This window comes from Ursus arctos, unplaced genomic scaffold (assembly GCF_023065955.2).
Source record: "Ursus arctos isolate Adak ecotype North America unplaced genomic scaffold, UrsArc2.0 scaffold_7, whole genome shotgun sequence".
NCBI lineage: Eukaryota > Metazoa > Chordata > Mammalia > Carnivora > Ursidae > Ursus > Ursus arctos.
This window is the reverse complement of record NW_026623089.1, coordinates 597,388-612,543: the sequence shown is the minus strand read 5'-3', so window position 1 is coordinate 612,543 and position 15,156 is coordinate 597,388. Positions and strand designations below refer to the sequence as shown.

The window sequence follows — 15,156 nt, the reverse complement described above, 5'->3', positions numbered from 1 at the left end:
CCAAGCTCAGCCTCTATTGAAGAAGGAGTCTCACAGGAGCACAAAGACAACAGAGGAGACAAGACTAGGACATGGGAGGATATGTTATCCTCTGAGCTCCGACAGGAAACACAGCCCAGCTCCTCACCAGATAAACACAGAGCCTCATAGGAAAGTCCTGTGTACCTCAGTTCCTTTTTCCAATTATTCATGTTTTGCTTTCAACCAAAAGTTATAAGCCAAGCTGAAAGAAGATACAGTGTGAAGAGAGCAGGTGTGCCTTGGAGCCAGACGGATGTGGCCTCGATTTGGAGCCATCAGATGAGGAATTTTAGGTAACTGTAATTAATATGCCGAAGGCACTAAGGGGAAAACGGACGGCGCACAAGAGCAGGTGGGCAACAGAGTCAGGACAGAAACTCTTACGAATCAAAAGGAAAAGCTTAAAATAAAGAACACTGTAACAGAACTGCCCCAGGCCGTTGACAGGCTCATCAGCCTGGACATGGCTGAAGACAGAGCCTGGGGCCAGAAGGGTGTCACTGAAAAGTTTCCAAACTGAAAAAATAAAGAGAAAAAAAGAAGACACAAAGCAGAACAAGATGTCCCAGCACTGTGAGCCACGTGCAGAAGGCGAGGAGGATGCACGGATTGACAGCAGCAGGGAAAGGAAGAGAGAAAGGAACGAGAAATATTTGAAGTTATGGCCCAGAATTTTGCAGAATTAATCATGGACACCAAGCCATAGGTCCAGAAAGCTCCTAGATGACCGAGCGGACAAGTGCCAGTAACCTGCACCTAAGCATGTCCTGTGCCAGCTGCAGAAAGCCTGAGATGAAGAGAAGACCTTGAAAGAAGCAGGGATGGGGGTTGGGGGGTGACCTAGAAAAGGAACAAGGATGAGAAGACATTGAGCTTCTCTTCAGAAACCATGGAAGCAAAGAGAGTGGTGTGAAATATGTCTCTTGGTAGAAGAAAAAAACCTAGAATTCTGTACCCAGCAAAGTTATCCTTCAAAAGTTAAAGAGAAATACTTTCTCAGACTAACAAAAGTTGAGGGATTTGTTGCCAGTAGACCTGTCTTGCAAAACAATGGTAAAAGTTATTTGACCAAAGGAAACAATATAGGTCAGACGCTTAGATCTACATTAAGAAAGAAAGAGCATAAGAGAAGGAGTAAATGAAGGTAAAATAGCTCATTTCTTGTTATTCTTCATCTGACAGATAACTTCGTTCAGAGTGTGAATAACAACAGCATGGCGGGTGACTGTAGCTTGTGGACGATGAGACGAATAGCGGCCGTGCTGGGGGGGACGGGAGGGAGGGGCAGGGAACCCGCACTTCCTGTGGGGGAACACGGTGCGACGTGAACGTGGACTTGCTGCGCTGGCAACTGTAAACTAGGGCCAACTAGGGCAACCACTGATAGTTTTTAAAGTTGACATGCTAATACAGTTGACATGCTAATAACAGAGGAGAGAGAATGCAGTCATATAAAATGCTCAGTTAAGCCAGAGAAGTCTACAGAAAGAGAGGGGAAGACACAGGAAACAAAGGCGACAGATGGAGAAGGTGCTGGTATGGAGCATCGTACTGCAACTCTATCACTTTAGATGTCGGTGGAACAAATTCACCAGTTACTAGACATAAGCTGTCGGAGCGCTTCAAAAACAAGACCCAACTCTGTGTTGTCTGCTAGAAACCCACCTAAAATACATAGACACATCAAGACTAAAGGTAAAGGGAGGGAGAGAGAGAGACCATGCTGACACGAGTCAAAAGAACACCAGAGTAGCGATGATAATTTCAGACACAGCAGACTTCAGAGCAAGGAGAGTTAACGGTCATAAAGAAGGCTATTTGTTACATAACGATGACGGGGTCAGTTCTCTAAGAAGACATTAACAGGTCTTAACGTGTATGCACCAAACAGCAGAGCACCACAACACACAAGGGAAACACTGATAGAGCTTCCAGGTGAAATGGATCAATCCACTGGTCACAGGTGGAGACTTCAGTGCCCTCTATCAGAGATGGACAGATCCAGTAGGCAGAGAACTGGTCAGGACATAGTTCAGCTCAACAGCACCATCAGTCATCGGGCTCTAATTGACATTTATAGAATATTCTCTCCAACAAGAGCAGAACACCCATTCTTCTCAAGTTCACATGGAACATTTACCATGGTAGACCCCATTCTGGGCGGAAAAATACTCCTCAACAAATTTAAAAGAACAGACATCATAGACAGTATACTCCTGAACCACAGTGGAATTTAACTAGAAATCAGTAACAGAAAGATAGCTAGAAAATCCCAAAATACTTGTGTCAGAAGTTCAGAAATAACAGAAGTAAAATCAGTGAGTCACTGAAGTAAGAATTAGTAAAAGCTTGTGTACACACCAACAAGGCTGTTTGCAAAGCCAGGCATTCAAACCAAAACATGCAGTGGGGTCTGCGGTACGTTGTTTTAAAACGACTCATGGGGTGTGGAGGCAATGACTTCATTCTTCGTAGTGATTGGTTATGATATTAGAATTCTCTTAAATGATGGGAATTGGTTAGTGGTTACCTCATATCAACCTTGGGAAACAGTTTAAGTGTTCCTCTTGATTTTTGGAGGCATAAGCAAGGAATGACCCAGTTTAAGTTAGTCTTGCAAAATAAGCTAATTTCAGCTTTGTTTGTATGACTAAACTGGCTTTGTCTGCTCTGGGAACTTTAAAGGCTGATCTCTATTTGTTTTTTACTTTAACACTTGGGTATGAAACAACACACTTCTAAGTAACACATGAGTCAAAGAATAAGTCTCGAGAAATTTTAAAAATATTTCGAACTAAATGAAAATGAAATACAGCTTATCAAAATTTGTGGCATATAGTGAAAGCAAGGCATTTGTAGCATCAAATGTATGTATTAGAAAAGAGGTAAGATTTTGGGGCGCCTGGGTAGCGCAGTCGTTAAGCATCTGCCTTCGGCTCAGGGCGTGATCCCGGCGTTCCGGGATCGAGTCCCACATCGGGCTCCTCTGCTGGGAGACTGCTTCTTCCTCTCCCACTCCCCTGCTGTGTTCCCTCTCTTCGCTGGCTGTCTCTCTGTCACATAAATAAATAAAATCTTTAAAAAAAGAAAAAAAAGAAAAGAGGTAAGATTTAAAATCCATAATCTAAGCTTCTGCCTTAGGAAGCTAGAGGAAGAGCAAAATAAATCCAAATCATAAGAAAAGAAATGATAAAAATTAGAGCATAAATCAATGAAATTGAAAACAGGAACTCAATAGAGAAAATTAACAAAACCCAAAGCTGATTCTTTGAAAAGATCAATAAAATTGATATACCTCTGTCAGGCTAACCAAGAAAAAAAGAAAACACAAATTACTAATAGTAGAGATGAGAGAGGGGTCATCACTACTGACGCTATGAACATTAAAGGGATAATAAAGGTATATTGTGAACAGGTCTGTGCCTATAAATTGAATGATTTAGATGAGCCAATTCCTTGAAAAATACAATCGACCAAAACTCATACATGGAGGACTAGATAATCTGAATAGGCCTTTATCTATTAAGGATATTGAATCAATAATTAATAAACTTCTTAAAAGAAAGCACCAGGCCTGATGGTTTCACTGTGAATTCTACCAAACTTTAAAGGAAGAAATTATACCAGTTCTCTATAATCTCTTCCAGAAAATAGAAGCAGAAAGAAAACATTCTGACTCGTTCTGTGAGACCATCATTACCTAATACCAAAACCAAATAAAGACATTACAGAAAAAGAAAACTATAGGCCAGTATCTCTCATGAACATAAAATACAAAAATCTGCAACATAACATTAGCAACTTGAATTCAACCGTGTGTGAGAAGAATTACACACCATGACAAATTGAGATTTATTCCAGGTATGCAAGACTGGTTCTACATTTGAAAATCAATTAATGTAATACATCATATCAACAAGCTGAAGAAGAAAACCGCACGATCATGTCCGTGGATGCAGAACAGGTATTTGGCTAAGTCTGACGCCTGTTCATGGTAAGTCTCAGCAAGCTAGGACTAGAGAACTACTTCAACTTAGTCAAGAACAGCTGGAGAACCCTGCATCTCACGTCACACGTCACAGCGAGAGACTAGACGCTTTTGCTCCTAAAGAGGGGTGTCCGCTCTCACCATTTCCCTTCCACATTGCACCAGAAATCTTGGCTGTGCACTAAGACAAGAAGAGGAAATCAAGGGCTTATTGATGGGGGGTGGCAAGGAATAAAACTCTTAGTTCTCAGACAACATGATTATGTAGAACATCTGAAAGAACCCTCAACAACAAAAACTGGTACAAATATGCCAGGTTGCAGGATACAGGGTTAATATACAAAAGTCAGTGGCTTTTCTATACCAACAACGAATAGGTAGAATTTGAAATTAAAAACAAAATAGCATTTATGTTAGCACACACACAAAGGAAATACTTAGAAATATATCTAGCAAAATATGTGCAAGATGAATATGAGGAGAACTAGAAAACTCTGCTGAAAAGAAATCAAAGACGATCAAAGTAAGTGGAGCAGTATCCCATGTTCATGGACAGGAAAACTCAGTCTTGTCAACATACTGGCTCTTCCCAGCTTGATCCATTAATTCAGTGCAATCTTAATCGAAATTCTGGCAAGTTACTTTGTAGACATCAACAAATTGATTCCGAAGTTGACATGGAGAGACAAAACACCCAGAATAGTCAACCCAATATCGGAAGAGAAGAACAATGTTGTAGGACTGACACTACCCGACTTCAAGACTCCCTGTAAAAGCTACAGTAATTAAGACAGTATTGTTGTGTTGGTGAAAAAAATAGACATAAAGATCAACAGAACAGAGTAGAGCCCAGAAATAGACCCCCATAAATACAGTCGACTGATGTTTGACAAAGGAGCAAAGGCAACACAATGGAGCACAAATGATCTCTCTTAGAGATGATGCTGGAACAACTGGATGTCCATCGCAAAATAACCTGGAGCCAGACCTCACACCTTCACAAAAGTTAATTTAAAAGCAAATCATAGACCTCAGTATAAAGTATGAAAGTAAAATGCCTGGCAGGTAACACAGAAACTGTAGGTGACTTTGGGTTTGGTGATGACTTTTTAAATACAACGTGGCAGTCCATGAGGAAGATTGATGTGCTGGACTTCATTAAAGTTAAAAGTCTCTGCACAAGACACTATTAAGGGAATAAAAAGACAAGCCACGGACTGGGGGAAAAACATTGGCAAGAGACACATCTGATGATCCAAAATATGCAAAGAACTCTTAAAACTCAACAATAAGAAAACAATCCAATTAACAAATGAGCCAAAAATTTCAGCAGACATCTCACTCAAGAAGATGTACAGATGGCAAAACCGTGAAAACAGGCTCCGTATCGTGTAAGGAGACACCACTACGCACCTGCTGGAACAGCCACCATCCGGAGCGCAGACGGTACCAGAGGCCAGGAGGGTGTGGAGCTGCAGGAGCTCCCACCCACGGCTGCTGGGGGTGCAACGTGGTGTGGCCACTGTGGAGGGCGTGGCAGTTTCTTACAGACTAAACATAGGCTTACTGCACAGTCCAGCAATGATGCTGCTTGGCGTGTTACCCACAGGACTTGAAAACTTAGGTCCACACAAAAACCTACAGAAATATTTATAATATCTTTATTCATAATTACCAAAAACTGCAAGGAACCAGAATATGTCCTTTCTAGGTGAATGGATAAGCAAACTGTGGTCCATCCACACAGTGGAATATTACAGAGCAGTGAAGTGACAGGAGCCGTCAAGCCACAGAAAGACACAGAAGAACCTTGTTAGACCCGTATTTCTGAGTGGAGGAAGCTAGCGGAAAAGGCTCCCTGCAGCGTGTTGGCGACAAGAGGACATTTACGGGAAGGTGGGAGACAGAGGGTGTAAATGGTCCGTGTTGCAGAGGCTGGGGAGGGTGGGGTGAATGGGCGAAGCCTCGTGGACATGGCGCGGTTGTCCGAACCCCGGGAACACACAGCACACACAGGGAGCCCTGAGCTCCGGTACGGACTTCAGTGACTTAACAGTGTGCCGTAGGCGCTAATGCGACATGTCAGCAGCAGGACAGACTGTTGGGGAGGGCGGTGTACTTTCCATTCAAGTGTTCTTGTTCCCAAAATTGCTCTAAAAATAAAGTCTATTCTTTAACAAAGCACGAAGGCCTCCTTTTGCTCCTGCTCCCCAGTCTCCTCTTCTTAAGGCGATGAGGGTTTTCATCTGAAGCAGAAGTACCTCCCCGCGAAAGTCTCTTCTCCCCTTCTCCGTTGATGCAGAGCGCTGCAGACCGTGTGGCTTGTTGAGGACCGTGGGCGTCTGTCCTGGGGGCGTCCACCCCCTACAGCCCAGGGACGGGTGCCCCCGGCAGCCTGGTGTCATGACTCAGGCTTGGCTGCAGGTGCTGACCGCTGGAGGAAGAGCCCAGAAGAGCCCAGGCTGAGCTGGGCCTGTGCTGGGGACCCGGTGGCGAGGAGGGGGCTAGAGAAGGCCCAGGGTGGGAAGGGAGGAGGTGAGGCAGATCAGGGAGCCCACACTGCAGGCTGGGACCGCGGAGAGAGAACCGTCACCTTGCAGGTGGGATGCATAGGCCGCCCTCCCCCAGGAGTGGTTAGCTCCTCTGCAGAGCCCTCCTGTGTTGGGGCAGGTGGCCCGCAGCCTCCTCACATGGGCGTTCGCACTGCCCCCTCCCCGGTATGGTGGCGGTACACGGGCTGGCGTTTGATAAATGCTGTCCGTCCACGGACATGGATGGGCGGCTCCAGGAAGTGGCTCCCATGATGGACACACTTCTGCACCGTTTCCAGTGTCAGTGGGTGTCGGAAATGGGATCACGGCCAGGTGGTGGTCACTTGTTCATTGACACACGCTGTACCCACATGCCTCCTGCCACCAGCCTCCTGGCTAATGGGGTTTGTTCTGCGTCCCCCCATGGACCTCTGGAGGCCATGGTGATTGGTGAGGGGACACCAGGGGACCAGCTTCAGAACCACATGCACCAGTCAGCTCAGTGATCGTCCCCGTGTTTGGGAACGAGACCAGAGGGACAGTGGGCACAGGGAGCATGCAGCTCTGCATTTGGAGGATGGCTCCATGTCACTCTCTGTCCTGAGTTCCCTCAGTCCCCAAGCGTCTCATCCCGTCTCCTGCTGGTGGGGTGGATTATCAGAGTCCTTACCTGCTGGTGTTTTGCTTTGACCTGGGGTTCACTCTCCCCCCAAACCCGCAGTGGCCAGAGCTTTGTCCCAAGACACTGTACACATACCTCATTCCTGCTCTCCACCCGCATCAGTGGGTCTGTGGGGCCCGTGGCGCTCCAGGAGCTGCAGGTGTGAGCTGCCGTGGGACAGGGTGCATGACCCCCACAGAAACAGATAGCAGACTTCATCCCTTGTGCCCCAGTGGTCCCTTAACTGCCAGGAGCTTCACCTGGTGCCAGGTGTTCCCGGCCCAGGAGCAGGCCCCCAGCCATCTGGGCCCACTGCTGCCCGAGCTCCCTGCGTGGTATGTTGTGGGGGCTTCTCGTGAGACCCCACCATCGGTGTGGGGTGACCCGTTGGTAGAAAGAAGGGCCTGGGCCTGGGTGTGAAAGGACTAGACCAAGCCCTGTCTGCGGGGGCATCAGCCCAGGCGCGGGGTCTGGGGAGCAGCCCACCCGTATTTGCTGTGTCTCAGCCTCCCAGAAAAACTGCTTTTCCTGGACATGAGTGATGTCGGCTGCATGTAAGGAGGAAATCGATGTTATTAAGTAAATTCGTATTAAGGTATGAGTGAACGGCCATTCTGCAGCCGTCCTAAATATATTCACAGTTTTAACAGAGGGTGCCAATTAGCCCTTGTAAATCTGCAGGCTAGAAGCTCTTAGGGGATAATGAAGTGGAGTGTCAGGCTCCAGGTCGTGGAGTGGGAATTTATGAGCCACCGTCGTCCCCTGGAGCAGCGGGTCCTCCCCGTCCCGGGGGACCCCCACGCTCCCACCCGGGGCCCCCACGCTCCCCGCGGGCCGCACTTGTTGGGGGGACGCAGCCGTGAGGTCATTCACGTCACCCTTCTGCTCTTTTCCAGCCAAGAAGTATAAAAAAGTCACCGGCAAAGAGATCTACTCGGACACGCTGGAGAGCACACCCATGCTGGAGAAGGAGAAGTTTCCACAGGACTACTTTCCCGAGGTGCGTCCCGGCCGCCGGCCACCCCGGCACACCGACCACCGAGTGCGCGCCTCAGGAGTGAGGACACGTAGGAGCTGAAGGCCTCGTGTTTCAGGGGAGGGGTCCCGTCCTGGCTGCCAACGTGAACCAGCAGCGGTCTTTCTGGGGCGTTCTCAGGCCCACGTGGGTCCATCTGGGTGCTCTTCGATAGGGGCCGAGAACCTGCGGTGTCTGTCATTACACGAATCACCACATTTTCTAACCATCATTTCCAGGCAAAGGAACCTTCCCCACAAGAGGTAGGAAAATAATCATCAGTTCATCGTGGGGCCTGGAGAGGCCAGGGGCCTCCCAGCAAACGCCAGATGGGAGCAGATCGATCTGGCCAGTGATGCTGCCGTGCGCAGGCCGCTGGGGCACGCGGGGGTGTCTTCCCTGGGAAGGCTGGGTGGGCCCTCTGCCCGTCTCCCAGGTAGAGCCTTGGGGGTGCAGCCAGCCAGAGGCACGGTCGGGAACCGGAGCCGAGGGCGCCCCTCCCCGTGTCCTGGGGGTGCCTGCACCGCAGAGCTCGGAGCTCGTGGACAGCACAGCCTGTCGTGCAGACATAGTTCACCAGGACATGCTGATGGATTTCCACCGGTTTTGGTGCATTTTCGTGCGGTTCGATTATTTGCATGCAGTCATCACGCTGCGCAGATAGTCTTAGATTCAGGTGTTCTCAGTAAACCGACGCCAGCTTGCGGGGTCTGCTACCCCTGTATGATTCACGCGTTGACCCAGAGTTGCTCACCGTGCCCTTCTGTCATCTGTGAAGTCACGGTGGAGTGTGTGTCTGTGAGTGAAGCGTCAGGATGGGGTGCGCACAGGCCCGTGTGGCCCACCTCCCCCCCACAGTGGAGGTCGGCGCAGTGTAGGAAGGATGGCCCCACCGGGTCCCTCCTGCGCGAGGACTGCCCACCGTCTGCGGAGACGCCCACCTGCACTTGGAGCTGATTTCAGCAAGGCCACACTGCATTAACTTGTTTATGACCCAGGCCCAGGGGGAGGGAATTGTGGCCGCCACTGTGAAGGATGGGCACAGCTTCCTCATCCCTCGTCCCTGAGCCAAGGACACAGTGTCAGGGGGCCGGCCTCTGCCCTGGCTGCCCAGCCCCCGCTGTCCCCCGCTCCTCTTGATGTTGCAGTGTGGCCAGAAGGCTCTGGAAGCAGCTGGGTGAATCCTGGCAAGCTTCCCTGAACATCCATCCAGGGCTGCTGTCCCTTGGAGATGCCGAGGGCCACAGAGTTGGCTTCAGAGCCGAGCGAGGCCACTGAAAGTGACCACGGGCCCTAGTGGAGACGGTGGGCTGGAGAGAGCCGGCGGCCATCCACAGCAGGGGGAGAGCAGGCTCTAACAGGTGTTCGGGCAGGTTTGGGGGTAGGGATCCCAGTGTCTTCCCACAGGGGCATCCCAAGGCACCCAGTGGCTGGGAAGCCCCCCGGGCTGCTCTTAGCTGCCTCTCCTGCTCTGTTTCGTCAGCCTGAGTGATTGTGCCAGAGACCCGGGGTCACCTGGCTCCTCCGTTCTCAGCCCAGAGCACGTCCCAGCCCAGGAGGGCACTCACCTGCGTCTGGCGGCTGGCTGGGGTGTGCCCCGGAGGGGTGGACACAAGGGGCTGTGCACCTGGGAGAGGCAGAACTGTGGGGGACCAGCAGGGGTGGTGACATGAGGACAGGCTGGGGGCATGTCCGAGGTCACCTCCAGCAGTGCCGTCTGTTGGCCGCGTCCGGCCGCCCGAAGGCTGTGAACCGGCACTTGCTGAGGACTGAATGACCATCCACGCGGAAGAGCCGAGCAGAGCCTCTGTGTATGCAGGGGGAGCCCGCAGGCGCCTGGGCGCGGCTTCTCCAGGCTGCACTCCATGCAGTGGGGGCTTGCTGTCTGCTGCACGGCTGACACTCATCCCGAGGGCAGGACACGCGCCGATCACTCCCTGTGTGATGGACACCTTGCGTGCAGTGCTCACCCCCCGGGTCCCTCTTCCTGCCACCACTGGGCCCTCTCGTCCTCATCCTCGGAGCCCAGGTCCCTTGAGGCCCCCGGAGTCAGTCAGCCATGATCTGTGATGCTCCCAGAGAAGAGGCCTCCGTGGCAGGTGCCACGTCCCTCTGGGCACCAGAAGAAGGAGAGAACAAGGCAGTGCCCCACAGAGGATGCCTCACGGAGGAGTCAGACGCCTGCTGAGCCCCCCCGGCCCCCAAAGCTCTGTCTGTCCCGGCAGGACGGCAGGCCTCCTTCTGAGGAGCTCCTTGTTCCCCGGCCCTCAGGCTGTCTTCTGGGCCCGGCATCTGCAAAGACTGGCTCCCTAGACCACAGCATACGTGCGACCCTATGGCCTGGCCTCGGATCCCGACTCTTCCCTCCGCTGGCCCAGGCCACGTGGGTGAGGAGACTTGGGATTGGCGCGGGGGTGGGTCAGATAAAGTCTGGGGCTTTAGCTATGGTGTCCCACGTCCTGCACACCCCCCAGAGGGCAGATGCTCCCGGGGCCTCAGTGTCTGTGGCCAGTGCACTGTCCGTGAGGTGCTGGTGGCTCCGTGGGGGGTGCTGACAGCCAGCGCCGGTTCTCTCCTGTGGGAGAAGTGTGGGGGGTCCAAGGTGACCATGGTCCCATCCACAGGCAAGAGAAGGGTTTTCTGCAGGGAAAGGTAGGGTGTCACTGGGCAAACCCCAGTCTCTCTACTGGAGAGCACTGTGTTGCTGGGACTCAGGTGACCCCCGGAGCAGCGGCCCCGGCCTTCCTGGGGTCACCGTCCTCCCTCACGTTGATGTGATATTGCCGTGTTAGAAATTGTGTCTGGTCCACGTGTCTGTTGACCTGTGGTTGTGGCAGAAGTGAGTGTGGCTTAATGAACAGAAGGAAGACTTATTTAACAGCAATACTGACGCTTCTAGCGTCCCATCCGTAACGTGTTTTTCAGGTGTGCAGCAGTCTGTGTGTCCACTGAAGCCGTGGCCAGGCAGGGCCTGGGGATGCCACGCGGGCGGGGCTATGGGGCACGTGCCCGCCCAGCGCCAGACCTGCTCTCGTGCCTCTGAGCCAATCCTTTAGCTTTATTTGAACACAGTCTGGGGGAGGGAATTAGTCTAAGCTTGATTTCTGTTCTTTTATTACTGTCACTGAAGGGTCATCTAAATGTGATTACCATGATGAGCCGTAATGCAATCCCAAATAATTGCAGCCCACTGCACAGAAAACTAACAAAACTTTCTCTCCTGATTTATGGGTGCTTTTGGCTCGGCATGAGTTTCACATGCTGCCTCTGGGAGCACCACTCCAGATAATGGGAGACCATTTTTAAAAAGCAGATTTGTGTAGTCGATCAGGACCGAGGCATTTTTTTCCTCTTGCCCGTAGTGAGAAATTGGTTGTTACCATAGATCACAGGGACTGCTCCAAGCTCTTATGAAAGATGGATTAATTTCACTAATGCTCCAGAGCGGGCCTTTCACGGGCAAGGCTGCGTGCTGATCACCTCCCCGCAGCCTCCCTTTTCTCCGTGCTGATTTATGCCGTCCTTTAGTGGATGAGCCGTCTTGCATTCACCATCCATCTGCTGGCTAAAGGAATCCTATTAACAGGGGGTCTGAGCAGGGACTTAATATTGCAAGGTGAGCGATGTGGCACAGCCCCCCCGCCCGGCGTGACGTGGTTTCATTCCGTGGTGCCAGCCTCTCTGCAAGCAGGGTGGGCAGCCGGCCACCGCTGCCCGTGTGCGGTCACCCCCTGGGAAGTTTCGGAAGGTGCCTGGTGACCAGAAAGTTTCATGGATGGAACGTGGATGGAATGAAACAGGGAACCCCAGCCTGTGACGGAGACATCGGCTCCCCTCTCCTTCCCTCCTGGGTGCAGGACAGCTGTGGGTGCATGTCATGTGTGTGCGTGTGCATTTCCGCTAGGATGTATGCAGGGAAGCCTCACCGGACAGCCACTTGCCCTTCTGATGATTGGGCTGTGTTCCTGGCCCCGCCCTGCCCAGCGTGGCCCAGGTGAGCGTCCCTGTTCAGGACTCAGCCACAGTAGGGAACGGATGGTCTGGGCAAGTGGCTTAGGGAAATTCCAGTGTGGTTCTTTCTGCGAGGAGCTGGTGGTCTCAGCCAGGTGACCGTGCTCAGCCCTGGCTCTTCACCGTGAATCTGGCAGCTTGCCATGACCACCTGCCTGGCCCTCAGGTGGAAGGGCGTGGGGCACACCAGCGGTGAGGAAGGCGGTTTCTGGAAGGACCCCCAGTGCAGCCCAGTGACGCCCAGGGACATGCAATCTCCGCAGAGTCCAGGCTCCCACATGTCAGGCTGCCACAGGCTGTAGCCCCACTTTTCATCCTGAGACATTACTTGGAAATGCAGCCTAAACAGATTTGTAATTGTAAGGATGAACTTACTTCAGAGGTAACCTATTTTTACCAACATTTAGTTAAAATATTTGGGTGTAATAAGTTACATTGTTAAACTTTTTAGAGATTTATTTGCAATGTAGTTAAAAATCTTAAATCTAGTTAGAATCCTAAAATTACGGCTATTACAAATATATATTATATAAAAAAGTAACACGTTGTCCCGTGTTCTCTGTGCGTATTGTATTAATAATGTTAAACAATGCTCCGTTATTGTGGACAATTTAAATGTCTAAAAAAAAATACGCACACGCAGGGTTACTGAAGGTACGCGTGCACACACAGAGAGACCTTACTTAACACGTGATTGACAATTGAGAACAATCATTAATTTTTGGTTAATAAATTCACAAATGCCTCCCAATTTTAGTGCACTGAGATCCGTGGTGGTCGGGTTAAATTCAGCTTGGGGTCTCGGCAGCGTGACTGGGCGCTGGGCTGGGGCGTGGGGTCTCACGTGACCCATCTGTCCCGGCCACGCTGCTCTTCTGGAAGCAGGGTGGGGTGCCCCCGTCCTCTCCTCCCACACCTGCACCGGGCCCTGCAGGTGCCTTGGGAGAGCAAAGACCGCAGCCTAAGGAGTGAGTGTGAGCGACTGCGTGAGACGCGGGAAAGCCCAGGTCAGGGCCAGGAGTGGGCACTGGGCTCAGCCTGGTGAGCTTGGCGGCGGCGGCGGCGGCGGCGGCGGCACGGAGGTTGGTGCACGGTGGACGTGTGGTGGTGGGAGACTCCAGGCTGCAGGGTTTGCATCTGGAGGTCATGGTGACCTTGAAGACGGCTCCCCCAACTAAGCAGGGCGTCACCATAGGAACCTCGCTGGACACTTTGTGAAGCTGGTCATGAGGGAGGAAACAGTGGGACAGTCGCTGAGGGCGATGTGGGGTCAAGCAGGGGGTTTTAGCCACCGAATTATTCGCATTAAATAAGGAATCATCACTGAAGTGTCTAGAGCCCCTGTGAGTGTGGACTCACCCAGGGAGCACTTTCCATCAGCGTTCAACCGTGGGTCCACATGGTTACCATGGGCACCGTGAGCCCAGGCCCCTGAGGACACGTGTGTCACCATGGCCGTCCTCCCATCCTCCTCCTCCTCTTCCCGTGCTCGTCATCCCCCGCGTCCCCTCTTCCCCCTCCCATCCCCTCCCCCCCGTCCTCCTCCTCCCGTGTTGTCCTCCGTCCCCACCGAGCTGCTCCTGCCGGGACAACAGAAGGACATGCCCCTGGGGTTCGGGGGAACTGCACATTTCCATCCTGCTTTCGAGTGTCTGCAAACCGGGGGTTCAGGGAGGTCTCCCTAGTGTCTCCTCAGGCTTGGAGGGCATGCGAGCAGGAACCCCACTCCCACTGCCTGGGCTGCGAGCTGCCCGTCCAGCGTGGCTGTTGAAATGGAGTGAATCCAGACAACACGGAGCCTCTGCCGAGCTCTATGGCCCAGCTGGCCGTGGCTCCTGTGTGGGGCTGCATGACACCGTCTGACACCAGCTTCCCTGCCGGCCTGAGCACGGTGGATGAGACGGTCACCTGTGCCAGACGAGGGAGAGGTCAGCACAGCGTGTGTCTCTCCTGCTGGCAAAGCAGCTCTGGAAAAGGTGCAGGTGTGGCTTCCCGCCCCTCACGTCCCCTCGAACCAGCAAGAGAGGGGCGCCGGAAACCAGGGACCCTTCTCCCAGCGTCTAGAACACAGGCTGTTCTTAGGGAAAGCGTAGCAGAAGTAAATCTGGGGATTCTGTGGTCCGACGCCCTCCTCTGCTGACAGGCTGTCGTCCGCCAGGGGCCAGCGTGTCTCTTGCGCTCGGTGGCACCAGCCGTGGAGCTGCTGGCGGGTGGCTCCACACAGGGCCTTCGTGGTGGCCACGCTCACTTCCCTCCAGGTCCGGACTGCTGGTGGGCGTGTGCAGGCCATCCTCTGCTCGGCCGGGGCGTCCTCCCCCGGCAGCCTAGAAGACAGCCCTGGTCACGTCGTTCCATTCCTTTCCCTCCCGTGCGCCGAGCGTGAGGCGCTCTGGTGAGCTTCCCATGGGACGCTTGCCCTCGCGAGGCGCGCTTCAGTTCTGAGCAGAAGGCCTTCAGCGGAAGGGTGGACGTTGCTTTTCCTGATTGCAAAGCATCTTGGGTGCCCCCTGGTTGTGAGTTGTGTGTCTGTCCCCTTCCTCTTTGAAACTGGCTGATTTGTGCATCCTGTTTGTTTTTCAGTGCAAATGGTCGAGAAAAGGCTTCGTTCGGACAAGATGGTGTGTTGCAGACTGGTACGTTTATTGTGGGGACTGTTAGCTCACCTGAATTGGAGCATTTTCCCTAGCTTTTGTGTGTTGTACCAGTGACGTGGCTGCACGTCCCGGCACAAGCTGCCCAGCACTCTGGCCCACTTTGTCTCGGAGACTCTGTGGGACACAGTACTGTTGCCCAGTCCCCAAGTTCGGGGTCCCAGCGTGGGCACAACGCAGGCCCCACCGCCCCCTCCCGAGGGCACGAGCGTCCGAGTGCCGCCCAGGCGGCCCTCCGCCGGCCACGGTCAGCTGCAGTAGGCACTGTGAGTGGGCAC

The 15,156-nt window shown here is 52.5% G+C and overlaps 1 protein-coding gene across 5 annotated transcripts in view; it reads left to right on the top strand.

Moving 5' to 3' along the window:
- INPP5A (inositol polyphosphate-5-phosphatase A) overlaps positions 1–15,156 on the top strand; it is a 184,306-nt gene that overhangs the window by 120,074 nt on the left and 49,076 nt on the right. For all 5 annotated transcript variants that reach the window (XM_057308434.1, XM_057308432.1, XM_057308433.1 and 2 more), the window contains exons 6-7: positions 8,098–8,201; positions 14,808–14,860. In XM_057308434.1, the coding sequence (XP_057164417.1) occupies positions 8,098–8,201; positions 14,808–14,860 (157 nt within the window). The remainder of the gene's footprint in view (positions 1–8,097; positions 8,202–14,807; positions 14,861–15,156) is intronic.